The sequence below is a fragment of the Telmatherina bonti genome, assembly GCF_933228915.1.
Source record: "Telmatherina bonti genome assembly, chromosome: 6".
NCBI classification, from domain to species: Eukaryota; Metazoa; Chordata; class Actinopteri; order Atheriniformes; family Telmatherinidae; genus Telmatherina; species Telmatherina bonti.
Window position 1 is genome coordinate 23,502,511 of NC_136624.1, and position 16,009 is coordinate 23,518,519.

General features: G+C 39.0%; 1 protein-coding gene across 2 annotated transcripts in view; it reads right to left on the reverse strand.

The window, feature by feature from the left end:
- asic1b (acid-sensing (proton-gated) ion channel 1b) overlaps positions 1-16,009 on the reverse strand; it is a gene marked incomplete at its 5' end in the record, with an annotated part of 186,608 nt that overhangs the window by 29,158 nt on the left and 141,441 nt on the right. Inside the window, 2 exons of one of the 2 annotated variants that reach the window (XM_079242425.1) lie at positions 2,313-2,463; positions 12,675-13,283. In XM_079242425.1, the coding sequence (XP_079098551.1) occupies positions 2,313-2,463; positions 12,675-13,283 (760 nt within the window). Of the gene's footprint in view, positions 1-2,312; positions 2,464-12,674; positions 13,284-16,009 lie in introns of those variants that run through there. The other variant, XM_079242426.1, reaches the window with a different exon arrangement.

Genomic DNA, 16,009 nt, shown 5'->3' on the forward strand with positions numbered 1-16,009 from the left:
TCCACCAGAGCACAACTTAATGCAGCTGTTATTTGTGTCAAATTTACCCCATGAAATCTATAGCTGCAAAGCCAGAAAAGCAATTGGAAAAGCAGCTTCTATGCATTTGTTCCAGTGTTCAATCCCAATAAATGAAGGATTAGACTTATAGCACATAACAACAGTGGCATAAATGCTCCTCATTACTTCTCTTTGCCTAAAGAAATGGCTGCAGTATTAGCAAATTGTATTATTTAGGCTAGAATGTAAGCTCTAATACATAGCATACTTTAAAAAAAAGGATGAAAATAAAAACCATCAGTATTAAAAAACATGAATCCAACTCTTTCAGAGAAATGTGCACCAAACCAGTCCGTCTCACCTCTAGTCTGCTCCTGTTTACAGCAAAACAAGTCAAATTAATAGTACTGTGTACTGCTTTTTACAAGCTGTACCATATTGTAGTTTAAATCTTGCTGGTTTCCCCATGTTTATCTTTGCACTCAGTGACAGGCATTTCAGCCATTTATTCGGCTGTTTTGTGCCCTGCTGTTTCTGATCTCTGAATTTTTTTCCCCGGAATTTGGCTTTAACTCAACCTCTTTCCTGTCACATACTGTTTGTCTGATCCACCAACGGGCTCCCTATTTACTGAACCTGTGATAGTAAAGACTGTTTTTCTGACCTTGATTCTGCCTCTGAGTCGAGCAGTAGAGCTCTGTTGCCAGCTTTCTTTTCAGTTGTTACAGTGTTTGACCACATTTAGCATTCTGGGGGTGTTTCTGGATATAAATGCACATGCCCACCAACACAGAAGAGGGAAATGAGGTTTGTCATGGATTGGTGAACTTGTATGTTTCATATTTGAAGTGCATAAAGTATCAGCTCAACCACGTCCACTTTAGTGTCATCAGAGCAAGAGGCAAGATTAGACCAATGATGATTTTTTAAGATTTAGTGCTGGTTTAACATACTGGAAAGTATAAGAATACAATGACATCCCAACCAACCGCTTGAAAAAAATATATAAAATTTGAAGTACACAATCAGGTAAACACTCTTGAATCCATACCAATACAATCTGAATCATTCAGTGTGTGTAATTGGAGTTCATCATTGTTTGCAGTGGAGTTAATGCATCCTAATATTTTCAATTTGCCACTTTTGAAAAAAAACTTTTACTTATTTACTTACTTATCATGAAGTACAGGTGGCTTATATTTATATACTGCAGTACAGGCGGCAGCTTTCTAAATCATTCCACTCATCATAACCGTGTGCACTGTGTCTTTGTGGCTACGCTCAGCAGTCTCATTCCATTTATTCTCCCGTGTCCATAAAGTATTGAAACGAACACACAGTGGCATATATAGCTGAATTAAATTCAAAGTGTCATGGCACCCAGAAGCCGCACTGAAACTCGCTGATGAGGGGTTGACCCTAAGTGGATGAGTTTGTAGCTGCAATTGATTTTGTATCTCGCAAATGGCTCTGCCTATGTTTTTTTGCATTCATGTGGTCAGCGAGTCTAACTGGGAAGGGATACAATTATATTACCAAGCACTAAATTCTTCTAATCAATAACAATCTGTCTTTATGCAGATTAGCTGATAATATTTCAGGGAGGCATTGGATGAAATTTTATTAATCAGTGTGTACGCTCCTCAGGATCATCATGATTATTCAGTAAGGAGAACATCTGCATGTATATATGGTATGTATGCATGTGTGTGTGTGTGTGTGTGTGTATGCATATCTAGTATATCTATCCTGGCTGAGTTAATACAGTACAGTGAACCTAGGGCTATTTGACTCTAGTTGAGGGCATACAGTACATGAGTGACCCAAGGTCAGAAAGTAATTTGTGCTGTTTAGTATAGTTTTGAAAGCTTCAATTTAGAACAATTTTGCGAAAACAGAACTACATGAAAAACTTCTTCTAGTGACACGAGATCTCTACAATAAAGCAGAGTTTTGATATTTTTGGTGCAAAGTGTGAACCAGCACCGTAAAAAAAGATTAAAGCTTCCCAGTTACATCAAAAAGGGGCTTAAAGTGAGTGCAATCAACCCATGTCATGTCTCTGTCTTTGGGATTAGAAGAGAATCTCAGGAAAAGGTTATACTCCTGAAATTTGTTGGAGCACCAACACTGAAAATAACAGGCTTGTTTGATGATTTAATTTCTTTCTTTCTTCATTTAAAAAAAATGACAAAAACCCTTTAAATAAAGTTCTCCATTTTTGAATAGTATTGATTCCAATCTTGTCATCTCAGCAGAGATATTAGAAGCCTTGAGATGCTCGTGTGATGTGTTCCCCAGGTGAGGCTTACCAGTCTCTCCCCAAACAGGCAAATATTCGTCCTGCTGGATATCTAACATCAGCTCCAGGCCGTTGCCCGTCCCACCCTTCATCGTCACCAGCAGGGGACGTCCATCTTGGCCTGAATTAAACGTGTAGCATTTTCCGTAGCGTGTGAATATCTGAAACATACAGAGAGAAAAAATTTCAGTTGGAGTTTATATCAGTGACAGAGTGTGACTCTCATTTCCGATACTTAGAAATGCGAGCTTCCAGCTGTGTGAGTTTAATCTTAAACAAGCGGGCTGTTATAAAAGCAGCTATTGCAACCTGTCGTATTATGCTGTCTGCTGCAGACCTCCGAGGTTTTAGTGCTGAGACCCTGTTGACAATCCAAGCTCTCGCTGCTCTCAGTACTGCATGATACGGTTGTTTGTGCTCAAGTAAACATGACTTGTGTTTCAGCCGGGGATGAGCCCGACTGACAAAGAAAATTACACAAAGACAACAGGTGTTATTGTCTCATTTCAGTCTAAATATTGATTTTTTTCAACTTCAAATATTAAATATCACTCTGAGTTTAATTAATACATGTATGTAAATGATAATTAAATGTCAGCTATTTTTAAGCAGAAATGTCAAAGAATAAACTTATCGAGATACTGAAATCTGAGAAGTAACTGCTGCTGAACTCTGACTGATAGAATTGTGAACATAGTAAAAGCAATAATGAAGATATTGCATAAGAAGGACTATCCTTCCCTTAAGACCATTTATTAAAGTGAAGTGCTCACACGTGGTCCTTGATGACCTCATTTACTTATTATGAAAATTTGACTGGTTACCTTCAAGCAGACGCTTCAGAGCCTGTCAGTGTAATAGCTCCAAGCTTTCATTTATTCCTATGTCAATCAAACTAGTTTTTAATTCATTAATAACCTTGCTCTTTGTCTGGCACACTTGCTCTTTGGTTTTTATGGTCTAATGCCAAATCTTACTTTTCTAATAATTAATATAAATTCTCAGTTTTTGAGAGATTATTTTACTTTTAAATCCTTTATAACTATGCACCTATATATTTATATGCCCTGAAATGTTTACTATGTTACACAATTCACTGTCTTCAAAGTCTGCACCAAGAAAAGCAATCCTTTACCAAGTAGATTTTATTTGATTCATTTAATATTTAGGAAAGAGATGGATGCTACTGATTGAGAAAAACATCAGGCCAAAATAAGCATCAGTTGGTAGATAAAGTCAAAATTATTGTGGTTATAACAGTTCTATGGTTTTTATTCTGACAAGATCAACATATTATCTTAATTAATATATAAATATTTCATTAAAGTTAATACTGACAAATTTTAGATGTAGTTTGAAGTAGTTTTTTGTTTGTCACAGCACGGATGAAGTTTGAAAAATGGCTGTGTTTTACATTAGCAAGGTACGACCTGAACACTGCAGTTAGATTAAAAAAAAAAACAAAACAAAAAAAAAAACATACAAAAAACAAGTAACCTGCAAATGTGAAACTTTGAAAAATTATACAGTAATAATGAAAAAAATCAAATCATTGGTCTATTTAAATGACCAAGCTAAACTGAACAAAATGTACATTTTTTTCCTTCCTGTAAATGATTAATCCTATTATGACCAGGACTAGGATGGGTGTCAGTTTGCATCATTGTTCAAGAATTTAAAAAAAAAAAAAAAAAAAAAAAAAAAAAAAAAAAAAGAGTATCGTCCAAACCTTATCAATTAATATAATTAACTTAGAGCATTTTATAAAAAGTAACAATATCAGATTACATAGACTTAAAATACTTTAGTTACATTTCAGTGAAACAACACATGTGCAGATGTCACACAATGCATGCAAGGCTTCTGTCCCAACCCCCCCAAAGTGCCATGTGAAGAGCAGCTGATCGGGCATGTGCCAAATACAGCAGACAATGCCGATCAGCTACTGTAGCATGTAGCAACTGTGGCCTTTTTGCACAGACATGACTGCTTATGAACTAATGGATGTTTGATCTAATCATCAACATCAGGAAATGGAAAGGCATGGCAGAGGTCCAAATAAAATGTTCCGCTACTTTGTTGTCTTTGTTGTCGATGCAGAGCACCTTATCTCCCAATTAACTTGGTATTAACCTTCAGCATTTTGACATTCACATGGAGACGGTTGGTGGAAGCAAGAAAAGGTGGTTAATAAAAGTCTTCTTTGCAATCTGTTATTCTCTAAAATCTATACTCAAAGTATTCAGTAGAAATTAAGAGTCTTTGTGAACTAAAGATGTCACACACAGCTAATTAGTGCATAATGCTCCTCTTTTTACAAATTTCCACACAAATACACCTGTTTTCCTTTTAACTGCATTGTAAGGAACTTAACAGATAAAAAGACATTTAACACATAGTTCACTTATGAGTCACACATCAGAGCTCCATGACTCAAATGCCACAAACACCAGATGGATGGTGCTACAAAATACAGGAAAAAGAAAAATCACAGTCACAACGAGCCAAGGGAAACTTTAATGTGGATCCTGTTCAATGCAGAATAGAGCGGAGCCAAAAGCACAACATATGACTGCCAAAAGTGAGGTTATATAGCAGCTTTTAAGACACAAAGTGATGAAATGTAATAAGAGACCTTCTGATACTTAGACTCAATATGAGGCGTAACTGTTCATAACTGTTAGCGCTCTGTCTGCAGACCCTCAAGTGATTGGTTATGCGATGAATCCAAATAACAATAAACTGTCCCTAAAATCCATCTTCAGTCCTGGAACGATCCCAAGCAATAATAAGATCATTGTTTGTCATTTCTTTGGAAAATATAAAGGCAGAAAAATGTCTTGACATCACACATCTCTGTCTGATATGAACAAAACAAACACATCTACAGGGAAAAAGATCTTTGCTTTCAGTTTCAGACATTTACAAATACAAGGCTCCAGCAAATCCAGTCTGTTTGCTTGGTTATTTTCTTTCCAAGGTTTTCTGATTAAAACTCACAAAGACTGATTTTCTTTTTCTGTTTTTTTCATTGGACGAGTTGGAACAAAAGCAAGCGGTAAAGCTGTTTGTGTCGAAAACATTTAGCAGATACAGATCAGAAGAACAGCTATACGATTGTCGTGAACACTTTGTACGAGGATTTGAATGATCGTGTGTGTGCAGGAGAAGGTGTACAGCACTTGTTTGTGTGCTTGCTGTCTGTGTGTGTGCTTGGAAGTGATTGACAACAGAAGGTATGTCGCCAGAGTTGCTGTGGTAACCAGAAGACTGCTGCACTGAGTAAAGAGCGGTGGGTGCTCGTGGTGACCTTGGGGATTCAGGATGTTCGTCGTGTTGTGCGTTCTGATGATTGTCCTCCTTCTCAATATGTTTCTTGTTGTCTGCTGATCTTATTCACCCGCAAAGCTTGTTGTCTGCACATGTGCACTGCGACATTTTCATGGTTTAGTATTATTTTCATTTTGCCTGAAGCAGAAACAAAATTTTATTTATATAACAAGGAATTTATACATTATCATTAATATGAAATCAAGTTAGGTAGAAAGGCCAAGACTGACTGGTTATTTGCAGCTTTTCTCTTAACGTTACAGCCTACATACATAAAGTGTTGCGGGAAGTGTATTTCTGTGACGCTAGAGCCGCTCTTCCTGGTGAATAAAAGCCTGAACTACTTTCACTTTCTGCACCACTTAACACTGAGCTTTATGCACAGCCTTTTAAATGAACTGCTACATATTTTCAACTATTAAACAGAGGACACAAACATTTAAATCAAGCCTACCTATGTGGAAAAACAGATACAGACATTGCCCTTACTGGTTCTTGCTAGAGTAAAAAAAATAAGTTTTTCTTAATAAATAATTCACAGATAGACAGCCTGTGATTGTTGAGATGGCCCTCAGCTATCCTTCACATGACAATGTGACAAGGATGAACAATCTGTTCCATGAAAGTTGCCAGAGAACCACTTTATCTTTTCCATTGATTTTAAGATTAGTGTGGAGCTTAATAAACTAAGCAATAAGCTAAGAGAGTTACAAAAACGAACATCCGAGGAAGACTTTCCAAGGTCACACTTTATCCATCAAGAAATGTAATTTGTCAATATTCCTGATGATTTATGTGTATATATATATATATGTATATATAATTATCAGGAATATTGATTGTAGGGATATAATGTCTAAAGTAGGGTCATCCAGCCTTTGTCTCAAGCAACAATTGATAAGTTGAAAATGATGGCTTAGTTTTCTGTTTAGTCCACATGTTGCTAACATCTTCTTATGTATTAGAAAAGAATCCTGCAAAACACAGACATTATATTACAACACCAGAAAGACCGAAACATATCATAATCCATTTGTTTTAAGAATGGTTTTTGATCTTTGACGCTTTGACAAAACTTTAAGAGGACTCTTAGCAAATCTTCCAAAAACACTTGCACCTAAAATTCCATTTGGTGGATGCTTGCAGCTGTCAAGTGAATGAGACAGTGCTCATCTGCTCTTACGAACAATGGAAATAGTTAAACGGACCTTGAGAAGAGACTGCTTTGTCGACTACTTTTTTTAGAGGCCTGAAATAAATTTATAACCTTGATTTTCAAGGAAGTCAACAAGCCTGTAGAGTTTTAGAGGTACTCAGGATTGCAGAAACTTTCAATAACATCAGGCTCCATGGCAACAGATTAAACTCTATTTAGTTACAAGGACCAAGTTATATAAAAGCTCCAGTGGAGACACATTGATGTGATATATTTTATTTTTCTTACCATTTCACTTATTATTATTCTGTGTGCTGCTTCCAAAAGGTCTCTGCAGACAGTAGGGGGAAGTTAAATGTGTAGGTTGAAAAATCGGGAAATATACCAGTAATACACATAAAGGTTTCCAGTTATGAATTGAAGGATTGATGTTATGAAATAAAATGAATGGCAGCATTATTGTCTGAACTTTAGATGCAACAGAGTGTGAGTGTTGCCTTTTGAAAATCTATTTAAATCTTAAACCTAAGAGTTTCAGAGCAAACTGAAACTTTACATTTAACATACATTTCACTGGTATTTGCAAAACAGACTTGATAGATTCACAAACTTATACAGATATAACGGCAGATGTCCATCTTAGCCCCAAGGAGCTACACAGCCAAAGTCACAAGATGTTTACACTTAGTTTATTTCCCCAGTTCAGACAGATTGTTCTGCTTGTAGGATAGTCCTAATTCTACTCTCGCTTTTAAGTTCCTCAAAAGTTTCAACTCCACAGTCTTTATAAACTCAGAACAAAAAGTAAGAAAATTTATGTTTATTCATGTTTTTCCACTTTAATAAAACCATCTGGTTTTATATTACATACTTTTGAAGAGCCTGAGTGCTTAGCTTTACAACAAATATATCTTATAAAAATAACACTTCTGTGGAATGAGCACTACAGTTAAATTTGATGGTAGTTCATGTGTGTCCGAAAATGTGTCAATATCCCCTGCAATATTCTCCAGTTGGAACTCTTGTTTGGTGATCAATTCTGGAGAAATGGGATCACTACTGGTGCATGAATCCCATTCTGATATGTCTGAGTATTAATTAGGTTCCAATCAGATGTCAATCGTACCTTTATAACTGGGACACATCTGGCAGCAGCTGAATCTCAAAACAAGAGTGAATACCAACAGCAGAATCCTGAAGGGGATTTTAGTACTTTTTGTACAGACAGGTTTAGTTGTCTTGCTCATTCCACAGATGCACATCTTTCCAACAGCCTATTTTACAACATAAATGTACAGTGGCCAGCAGGGGCAAACAAGCTTTATATATAAAAACACACTGCACATAGGAAAACAACTTCAAGAAGAAAATGCTTCAGATAGAGATGTAAGCTTTCAACACGACATTATCTCCTGGAGTCCCCCTCCATATAGCATATTTAATCCCCTGACTAAATGACCTGTCTGATGACAACGATATTTACAAGCAGCGGCCGAAGCTGTATGCTCAAGCAAATATGCTTTGTCCTAAGTTTAGCATGCGTTTTGTATCAGTTAAGATCTCACTTTTTAAAGGGTATTGTACACATTTTTATACAGTCTGTGGTGTCGACATAAAAAAAGGAAGCATGAGAAAACTCATGGTGGCTTAGGATGAGGCTGTTGTTGAGAATGTAAAGAAGTTCCAGTGCGAGCCACATGTTTGTCAGTGTCAGGGTTCCAACCTGCTCTGCTGTCTTACGTAACCTAATGCATGGATTTATGTGTAGGGCTCTGAGCCAGAAAATAACATAATTGCTGTATTGGTTAACGCTGCATGCAGTTCCGTCAGATTCTCTTCCAGATTGTGGAACCACTGGCAAACTTCTTCATATGCTAACACTGAACATTGGGAGTCTTCCTTCTGGGTCGGAAATAAAAAAGAAAAAAGGTGAAAGATTATTGTTTTTTAAATCACTCAGCCAAGCAAATATAAGGATTTCTACCTATTTCAGCCACAGGTGGTCTTTTTCAGTGCACTGGGTTTTGCGCTGTTCTATTTTTAGAAGCCCGTCATTGTGGATCAGATAATATGGAAGTAGAACTATTCTGTAAAGAGTGCAGAGAAAAAGGTTTTGTATCTGAAAAGTTTTAGATATTTAACATCATACTGTAGGGACCACTCCCTGCATCATCAAGAAGTGCACTCAGACCCAAACAGCTCAAAGTGGTTTCTGTAGCTGCTGGCAGAGGAACATCCAGCAGAGTTTATAAAGTAAAAAAAAGAAAAGAAAAAAAAGCCATGATTGTTCTTGTACAGTCGTATCAACTACATGCACACTGCAAAGGCGGAGGGCGAAGCGGTTGCTTACATGCATGTGGGAAGAAGGCTAGAATATTTATACTGTCGTGACATAGAAGTCAAAACCAGCACATGCTGCTGGTGTCGTAGCTTCTTTTCCCCCAGTTTTGTGTTGCAGCCATGTCTAGACTTTATAAAATAAAACAAGGCCGTTCGGAACTCACTGGAGTTTTTATTCTATTGAAACTCTTATTTGAATTTACAGATCAGTGGACGGTAACTCGTGTGTCTGTTATTGGAGCTGATCACTCTGATCGATCAGCGGCTGTGTGAAATTTTTCTGCTATGAGAGATTTGAAAATGTCAGTGGCATTAAATATAATTTATTTAGTTCACTTTGTGAAAACCTAAAACAGAGAGCTGAGCGGAAAGTAAGACATGAAGGGAAGGGTGGGCCTTTCAGGAAATAATAGCACTAATTTAGGCAACATGATGAAGTGTAAATTCAGGCCGGGGAGGACTTCAGACTTAAGAAAAGTTCTATATCTCTAGGGAAGGGTTGTAGATTAAACTTGGGGGTGGGAGTGGCTCAGGTGGTAGAGCCAGTTGACCTGTGGCCTGAAGGTTGGTGGTTTGAGTCCTGCTCCCCTAGTGTTCCCCAAGGGACACAAGTGTTTTCTGGATAAATGCAGATGGCTGCATCAGGAAGTAAAACATGTGCCAAAGTACAACTGTGCAAACAGAGCTTCAGTACTGACTCTGTGGTTGGAACCAGATGATTTGCTGTGGCGACCCCTTCAGGAGGAACAGCTGAAACGAAGACAGCAATGCTGCAGCTGTGCGCTGCGTTTTCATGAGGGACTTTCAGCTTTCATAAAAAGTGTTTCCACCCTCACCTTCCTTGGAGAGTTTAAAGAACGCTAATTTTTGTCTGATTTCTAAGCCACATTTTTCCCAACATGCATTCTCTGTCTGCTGCTTAGAGTACGCGCACCTGCTTATCCTAGTATAGGACTGGAACTTTGTGTGCAAAACAGAAAGCATGTAAAGTGAGCAATGGTATACTGTGATGTAAATAAAATAAATAACATCATACTGTTTAGTTTTCAGCACAAGGACATGTATAAACCTCCTCTAGAGGAAACAGATCTTTCAGGCTTTAAGGTTTTGGCCACATTTTTGCATCTTGCAGTTGGTAAGTGAAGCTGGTTATATCTCAATTTGGCATCCTTTTGTTATAATAAAAAACAGCTTATATTGTGATATTATATGATGAGGTAATCCTCCATCTCATGCAATAAATATACATCTTCATTACCACTGTGTAAAAGTTAAAATTGAATTAAATTGCAAACAAAATCTCAAAACTGGTCTGAAAAACTGCAGTTAGATTTTGTTTTTAAAGTTATTCAGGCTTATTACCAATATCAAATGGCCATTTTGGGTTTAACTGCATGAAACTGACCTTGCAATGGACTGGCAACCTGTCCAGGGTGTACCCCGCCTCTCGCCCAAAGACTGCTGGGATAGGCTCCAGCTTCCCTGCAACAGTTAATCGGACTAAGCGGTTCGGAGAATGGATGAATGAATGCATGAAAATGAAACACCGATCACACCAGCTTCCTTTACAGGTGAAGTAGATGTTTGCTTTCATTCAGCATAATCCCCCTAAAAGAATGACTGGCCAGTACCTGAATAGCACAAACCATGACACAAATGAACTCCTAACTACTGAGGACCAAACCAGCATAAAGGGAGGGGAACATTGTGCATTTCATTTACTGAAGGGAAGCATCTCACCAAGAAGCTAAAGTTTCTCTGCCAGCAGGATGTTTAAAGAAGCATCAGTTAAATGACAATCAGCAAACAACTAGCTAATAGTTTAATAAAAGTGGTACTTCAACACGCATTTCATATATTTGTGCCTGCAAATCCTCAACTAATTGATAATTCTTTTAGCAATTCTACACATGTAAAAGACAATTGGTAGAAACAGAAACTTTTTTCTATTTATGTTTTCTGCACAATCACATTAAAAAACATCCATTACTCCAGTAGAAATAGAAAATAACGACAGCAACTTCACCCTCAAGTAGTCTTCCCAGTAAGATTTAAGAAAACTGAACAGAGCATTATCAGTCAGTGGGATATGCAGAAGCTGACAGCATGCTGTCAGATTGATTTCTCATCCAAAAATCCATGTCTACAACCTGTGAATGACGTAAGAGCTGCCTCATAAGAATTAAGCATTTGTATTGTTACAGCTACGGTAAAGAAGGACAGAGCTACCAAAAAGAGAGCCAGTGGACAACATGGAGCATCTAGAGCAACCAGAAAAGAGGGGAGGGGATGATTGTCTTTCACAAAAGGTGATAGATTCTGATATGTATTGTATTAAGACAGGCTTGCCATCGTCCTCGACATATCAGCTCTCATGTGTTACTGATTCCACTGGTCTGACTCATCTCGGCAGGTTGTCTTGCCTGCCTTAAAGCCATGGGGGGAATGATCGATTAGAACACATTCCCAACACCCCAGGCCTTGGCATTATGTTTATTTCTGAAATAAGTTGCTGCTTCTTGGTTGCTCCTTGAAATGCTCAACGTGCTCGATTGTGATGGCTAATTTGTGGCTTTTAAAGGTGAGGAAGTTCGCGTTTTCATATATTTTTGTGGATATTTTCAGATTACAGTTGGATGCAATGCAGAACAGCAGTTTCCAATATAAACATTTCATCAGAAACTTGAAGTCCTTAGTCAGGCCTGCTGCAAAATGAGAGAAGAACCTGATTTCCAAACATCAAGCTGAAGAACCTGATTTCCAAACATCAAGCTATGTGCAGAAGAAAATGCATGTTTTGGTAATGAGGCGGGACAGAGGGGGAACACTGGCTTTTACATTGTTCTCAACGCAATAATGAAGCGAAATCAATGAGGCTGCACTCTATCACACTGTCAGTGAATGTTGCAATGTGTTGCTAAATGATTTTTTTTTTTTTTTTTTTAAAGTCTTCATTAGAGGCAGATTGGTCTCTTGTGAGCACAGGTTTGCACACAGATTGATCCACCAGTGATTGAACGCGTAGGCGGGGCCATTCAAATCACACACAGAAACACAGAAAGATGCATTTTTTAAAGTGACATCTGGTGAGGAATTTCAGATATTATGATTATGATAAATTATTAGAGAAAAACACAGAAACCACAAAAACAACAATCACAATGAAGAGCTGCTAATAAAAAATTCCACATGTCAAGTCAGTCAAAGAACATTATCGCAGCTTTAACGTGATCAACAATAAACTGGAACACAACATGAGTCCATATCAGTCTGCAACACGTACGTGAAGAGAACTTAATAAAGTTAATTGAACTACAAAGGCACATTACCACGCAGAGGAGCAGATGAATATGAATCGTGTACACCGCGGTGACTGCATGTTCAAAGCAAATAATGAGGCAGCTGATGTCTATTCTTGACACACCAAAAGATCCAGGCAGGTAATTATTGCCTGATTAAGCTCTGAAACAACTGCACCAACCTGTTGGGAGAGGGTTCGGAAAGTTCACAGGAGGGGAAAATAAGAACTTTTGAGGAAACACTCACGGTGCTGAAATTACGCGGGCCGCAGAGCTCTCCCTGATACCGACAATACAGCAGCATCTCCTCCAGCTGGTGTCCCAGCCGATCCAGCAGCTGCCTCATGGACGGCTGGGATTCCCGTGGAGGAGGAAGGAAGTGATTAAAGTCCAAAATCCGAGACAACGGAGACCAGGGCGGCTCGCCCCCCGTGCTGCCACCACCGTCTCCCCGCAGTGAAATGAGCGCCTCTCTCGCTGCAGGGGCGACCTGCCAATTCCTCCCCAAAAGACCCAGCCACCTCCCCGCGCTGAATATGTCCGTCTTCTTCATGCGTCGCGGCAGCAGTAAGTTCTGGTTACAGATGGTGACGGCGGGGAAAACGAGCCGCTTGGCGTACACCATGTGCGCCTTGGTGTACACTGGAGACGACAGCAGGTACCGCACTCTGTTGGAGGACCAGGTGAAGAGCAAAGCCAAAGCCGCCAAGAACGCCAGGAGCCACGCAACTCTCCGGGGGTAGGAACCGCTCAGAAAGATGTGCCTCAAGCCATGCAAGGTGCTGTGTTTCAAGAAGAGTTTCCCGGCTTCGGCGAAAGAGCCTGGTTTCGGCTTTGATCCAGAGGACTGGCACATTTTGGGGAACGCTGATGCGCGCTGCCAGCATCGGTCCCGCGGTGGTCACCGTGCGGAGCCTGGAAACTGTCTTTTGCGCGCTCAGAAGGCTGCTGCTTTGTCCGACACTTTGGAAGAGGTTGGAGAGACTGAAGCGCGCACGGATATGCTTGGTTCTCTCTCTGAGCAGCAGCTAGAGGCAGTGATGGGGGGAGTATTTTGTCAGGGCTCGCTGTGCGTCCCCAGGAGGAGGGGGGTGGGGGGTGGAAAGCGAAGTTATTCAGAATGATTTAGTGCGCTATTGTGCAGCAACAGGAGGTCGAGGGATTATTTCATCTAAATTACCAGCAGATAGTTTCTGAAAATCTCAGGAATTTCTAAAGAGACACTGGATCTTCATAAAAGTCATGCAATTAAACAGCAGCACACGTTCTTTCTCGTTTTTCTGGTTTCACTTCTTCCTTATCCCTCTCCACACACACACACACACACACACACACACACACACACACACACACACACACACACACACACACACACACACACACACTTTGGAATATCATTAGTGTTGTTTGCTGAATGAAATCTCTTGGCTCAGCATCTACAAACCATTTATCTTCCTTTTCAACCCCATCACACACATAAATACCTATGGGCAAGAACACACACACACACCTTAATACCTCATCTTACAATTTATATTCTTCCTCAAAAAATTAATGGTGCATTTGAAAGAGTAATGTTATATAAAACCAGAGCCTCTTTCATTACAACACATGCAGTTACATTATATCCGAAGCAAAAAGTAAGGTTGACATTTCAGAATTGATGTGTTTCAGTCAAATTTTGAATGTCAAAAAGAACAAGAAAAGGTCAAGATGTGACTAATAATGGAAGCCATGTTGAGCATCATAAAAGCATCTGCAGAAGTTCCAGTTTCACATTTTATTTTTTATCCTGCTGTGTTCCAGTTTAGCTGTGGCTTGTGACATGGGGCTTGAAATTTTTATTGACGGAGCAGATGAAAAAAAAACAACCTTTCATTCTTTAGTTTTTGGCAAAGTGGTGATTCATGCTTGGTCATTGTCACACAGAATTTCAATGCTGAGCAAGAGCAGCCATTCAGGACTGTTTAAACTGTCTGGCTCCTTTTCTGCTGGATGTGTGCAGATGCCTTTTGCTTACTGCGTGACTAAGAAAAAGAGCCAAGAGGGACACTGTATGAATGACAGGAGAGAAAAATAGCATGAACGCCAGCACTTAGTGAATAAGTTTTCATGTCTCGCTAGGGCTGGGCGATATGACCTTTTAGTAATATCCCGATATTTTTATGGCATGTCACGATATACAATATATATCTCGATATTAACCTTAGCCTTGAATTAATGCTTTGGTGCAGACAATCACATCAGTAAGATGATTTTGTGTCTCCATTAAAACATAATTGGTCATCCTGCATTAAGATATGCTGATTTTAAACATTCATGCCAAAAGGATGAAATTGTAATGAAGCAAACTGATCAAAACCGCATTTTATTGAACAGTTAAAGCAGTGGCACAAACATGTCATTTTAAAACAAAATAAAGTGCCTTTGCATGATGTAATAAATGCAACGTATGAAAATAGGTGCTCTAGGGGGTAATTTTTCAAATGAACTATTATAAGGCTTTGCTTTATGGATACGTTTTTGAGTTGTCGTGTATTTTTTTTTTAATCGCAGAGTTTAGCATAGAAATCAGGCTTATAATACAGGCAAAATGTCCTCGTATCGTCTCCAATAAACAGCTTCAGCCAGTTTTTAATTCAGGATTTGATTCCCACTGCTTTCTGTACTTTCTAGAGACATGACGAGCTAGATAAATATGCTTGTGTCACACACAGTGGATGAGGCGAGTAAGTGACAGAGGCTGTGAATGTAATCAAATATGATTAATTATTTTAGCGTGACGTGAAAAACTTTGCAATTTACGTCCCACTCTGTAATCCAGAGCGGGATCAGTGGCGGATTTGGCTGTTCATTGTGACTGTAGGTGAGTCGTGCAGGTGTCCTCTCTGCTCCTGACTGGCTGCAGCTGCAGCCGGAGGGACTGAGTGCTTTAGGACGGGGAGCGACTCTCGTTCTGAAAATAACTTTACAGTATGCGCTTTAAAGTCAGTCGCCAAAACACCAGGAAAGTCTCCAATAACTCCTGTAAAAGTTGCTAGATTTGTCGCTAGTCGCTTTTCACAAGAAGTCGCCAGATTTAGCGAGAAAGTGGCTACACGCTGCCTCTCATGACGTAGCACGTAGATCACGTTATGTACGTAACGAGGTGCTCTTGCTTTAACTCTCCGTGCAAAGCGGTGCAGAGTCGGGGAGGAGTAAGAAAACCCTGCCAACAGCTAAAAACAACTGCGTGACAACAGAATACTCGAACATGATGAATATAGGCATTTTCTATATTCGCACAGGGGACTAGCAACGATATATCGAGTATATTCGATATATCGCTCAGCCCTATGTCTCGCCACAAAATTTACTAAAGGACAATTCCAGATTTTTACACCTGGCTGCTGAGATCTGAGAACATAATGTCAGAAAAGCCAAAGCATGCATGCATGCATAAATGAGTAAATAAGTAAGTAAATAAATAAATATCAATAGCTTAAAAAAGGTTTAACTGTTAATAATTTATTCAAAGTATTGGCGATATTTTACACAGAACTGGTTAATGAATTACACTGGCAAAAATATAGAATAAACAGG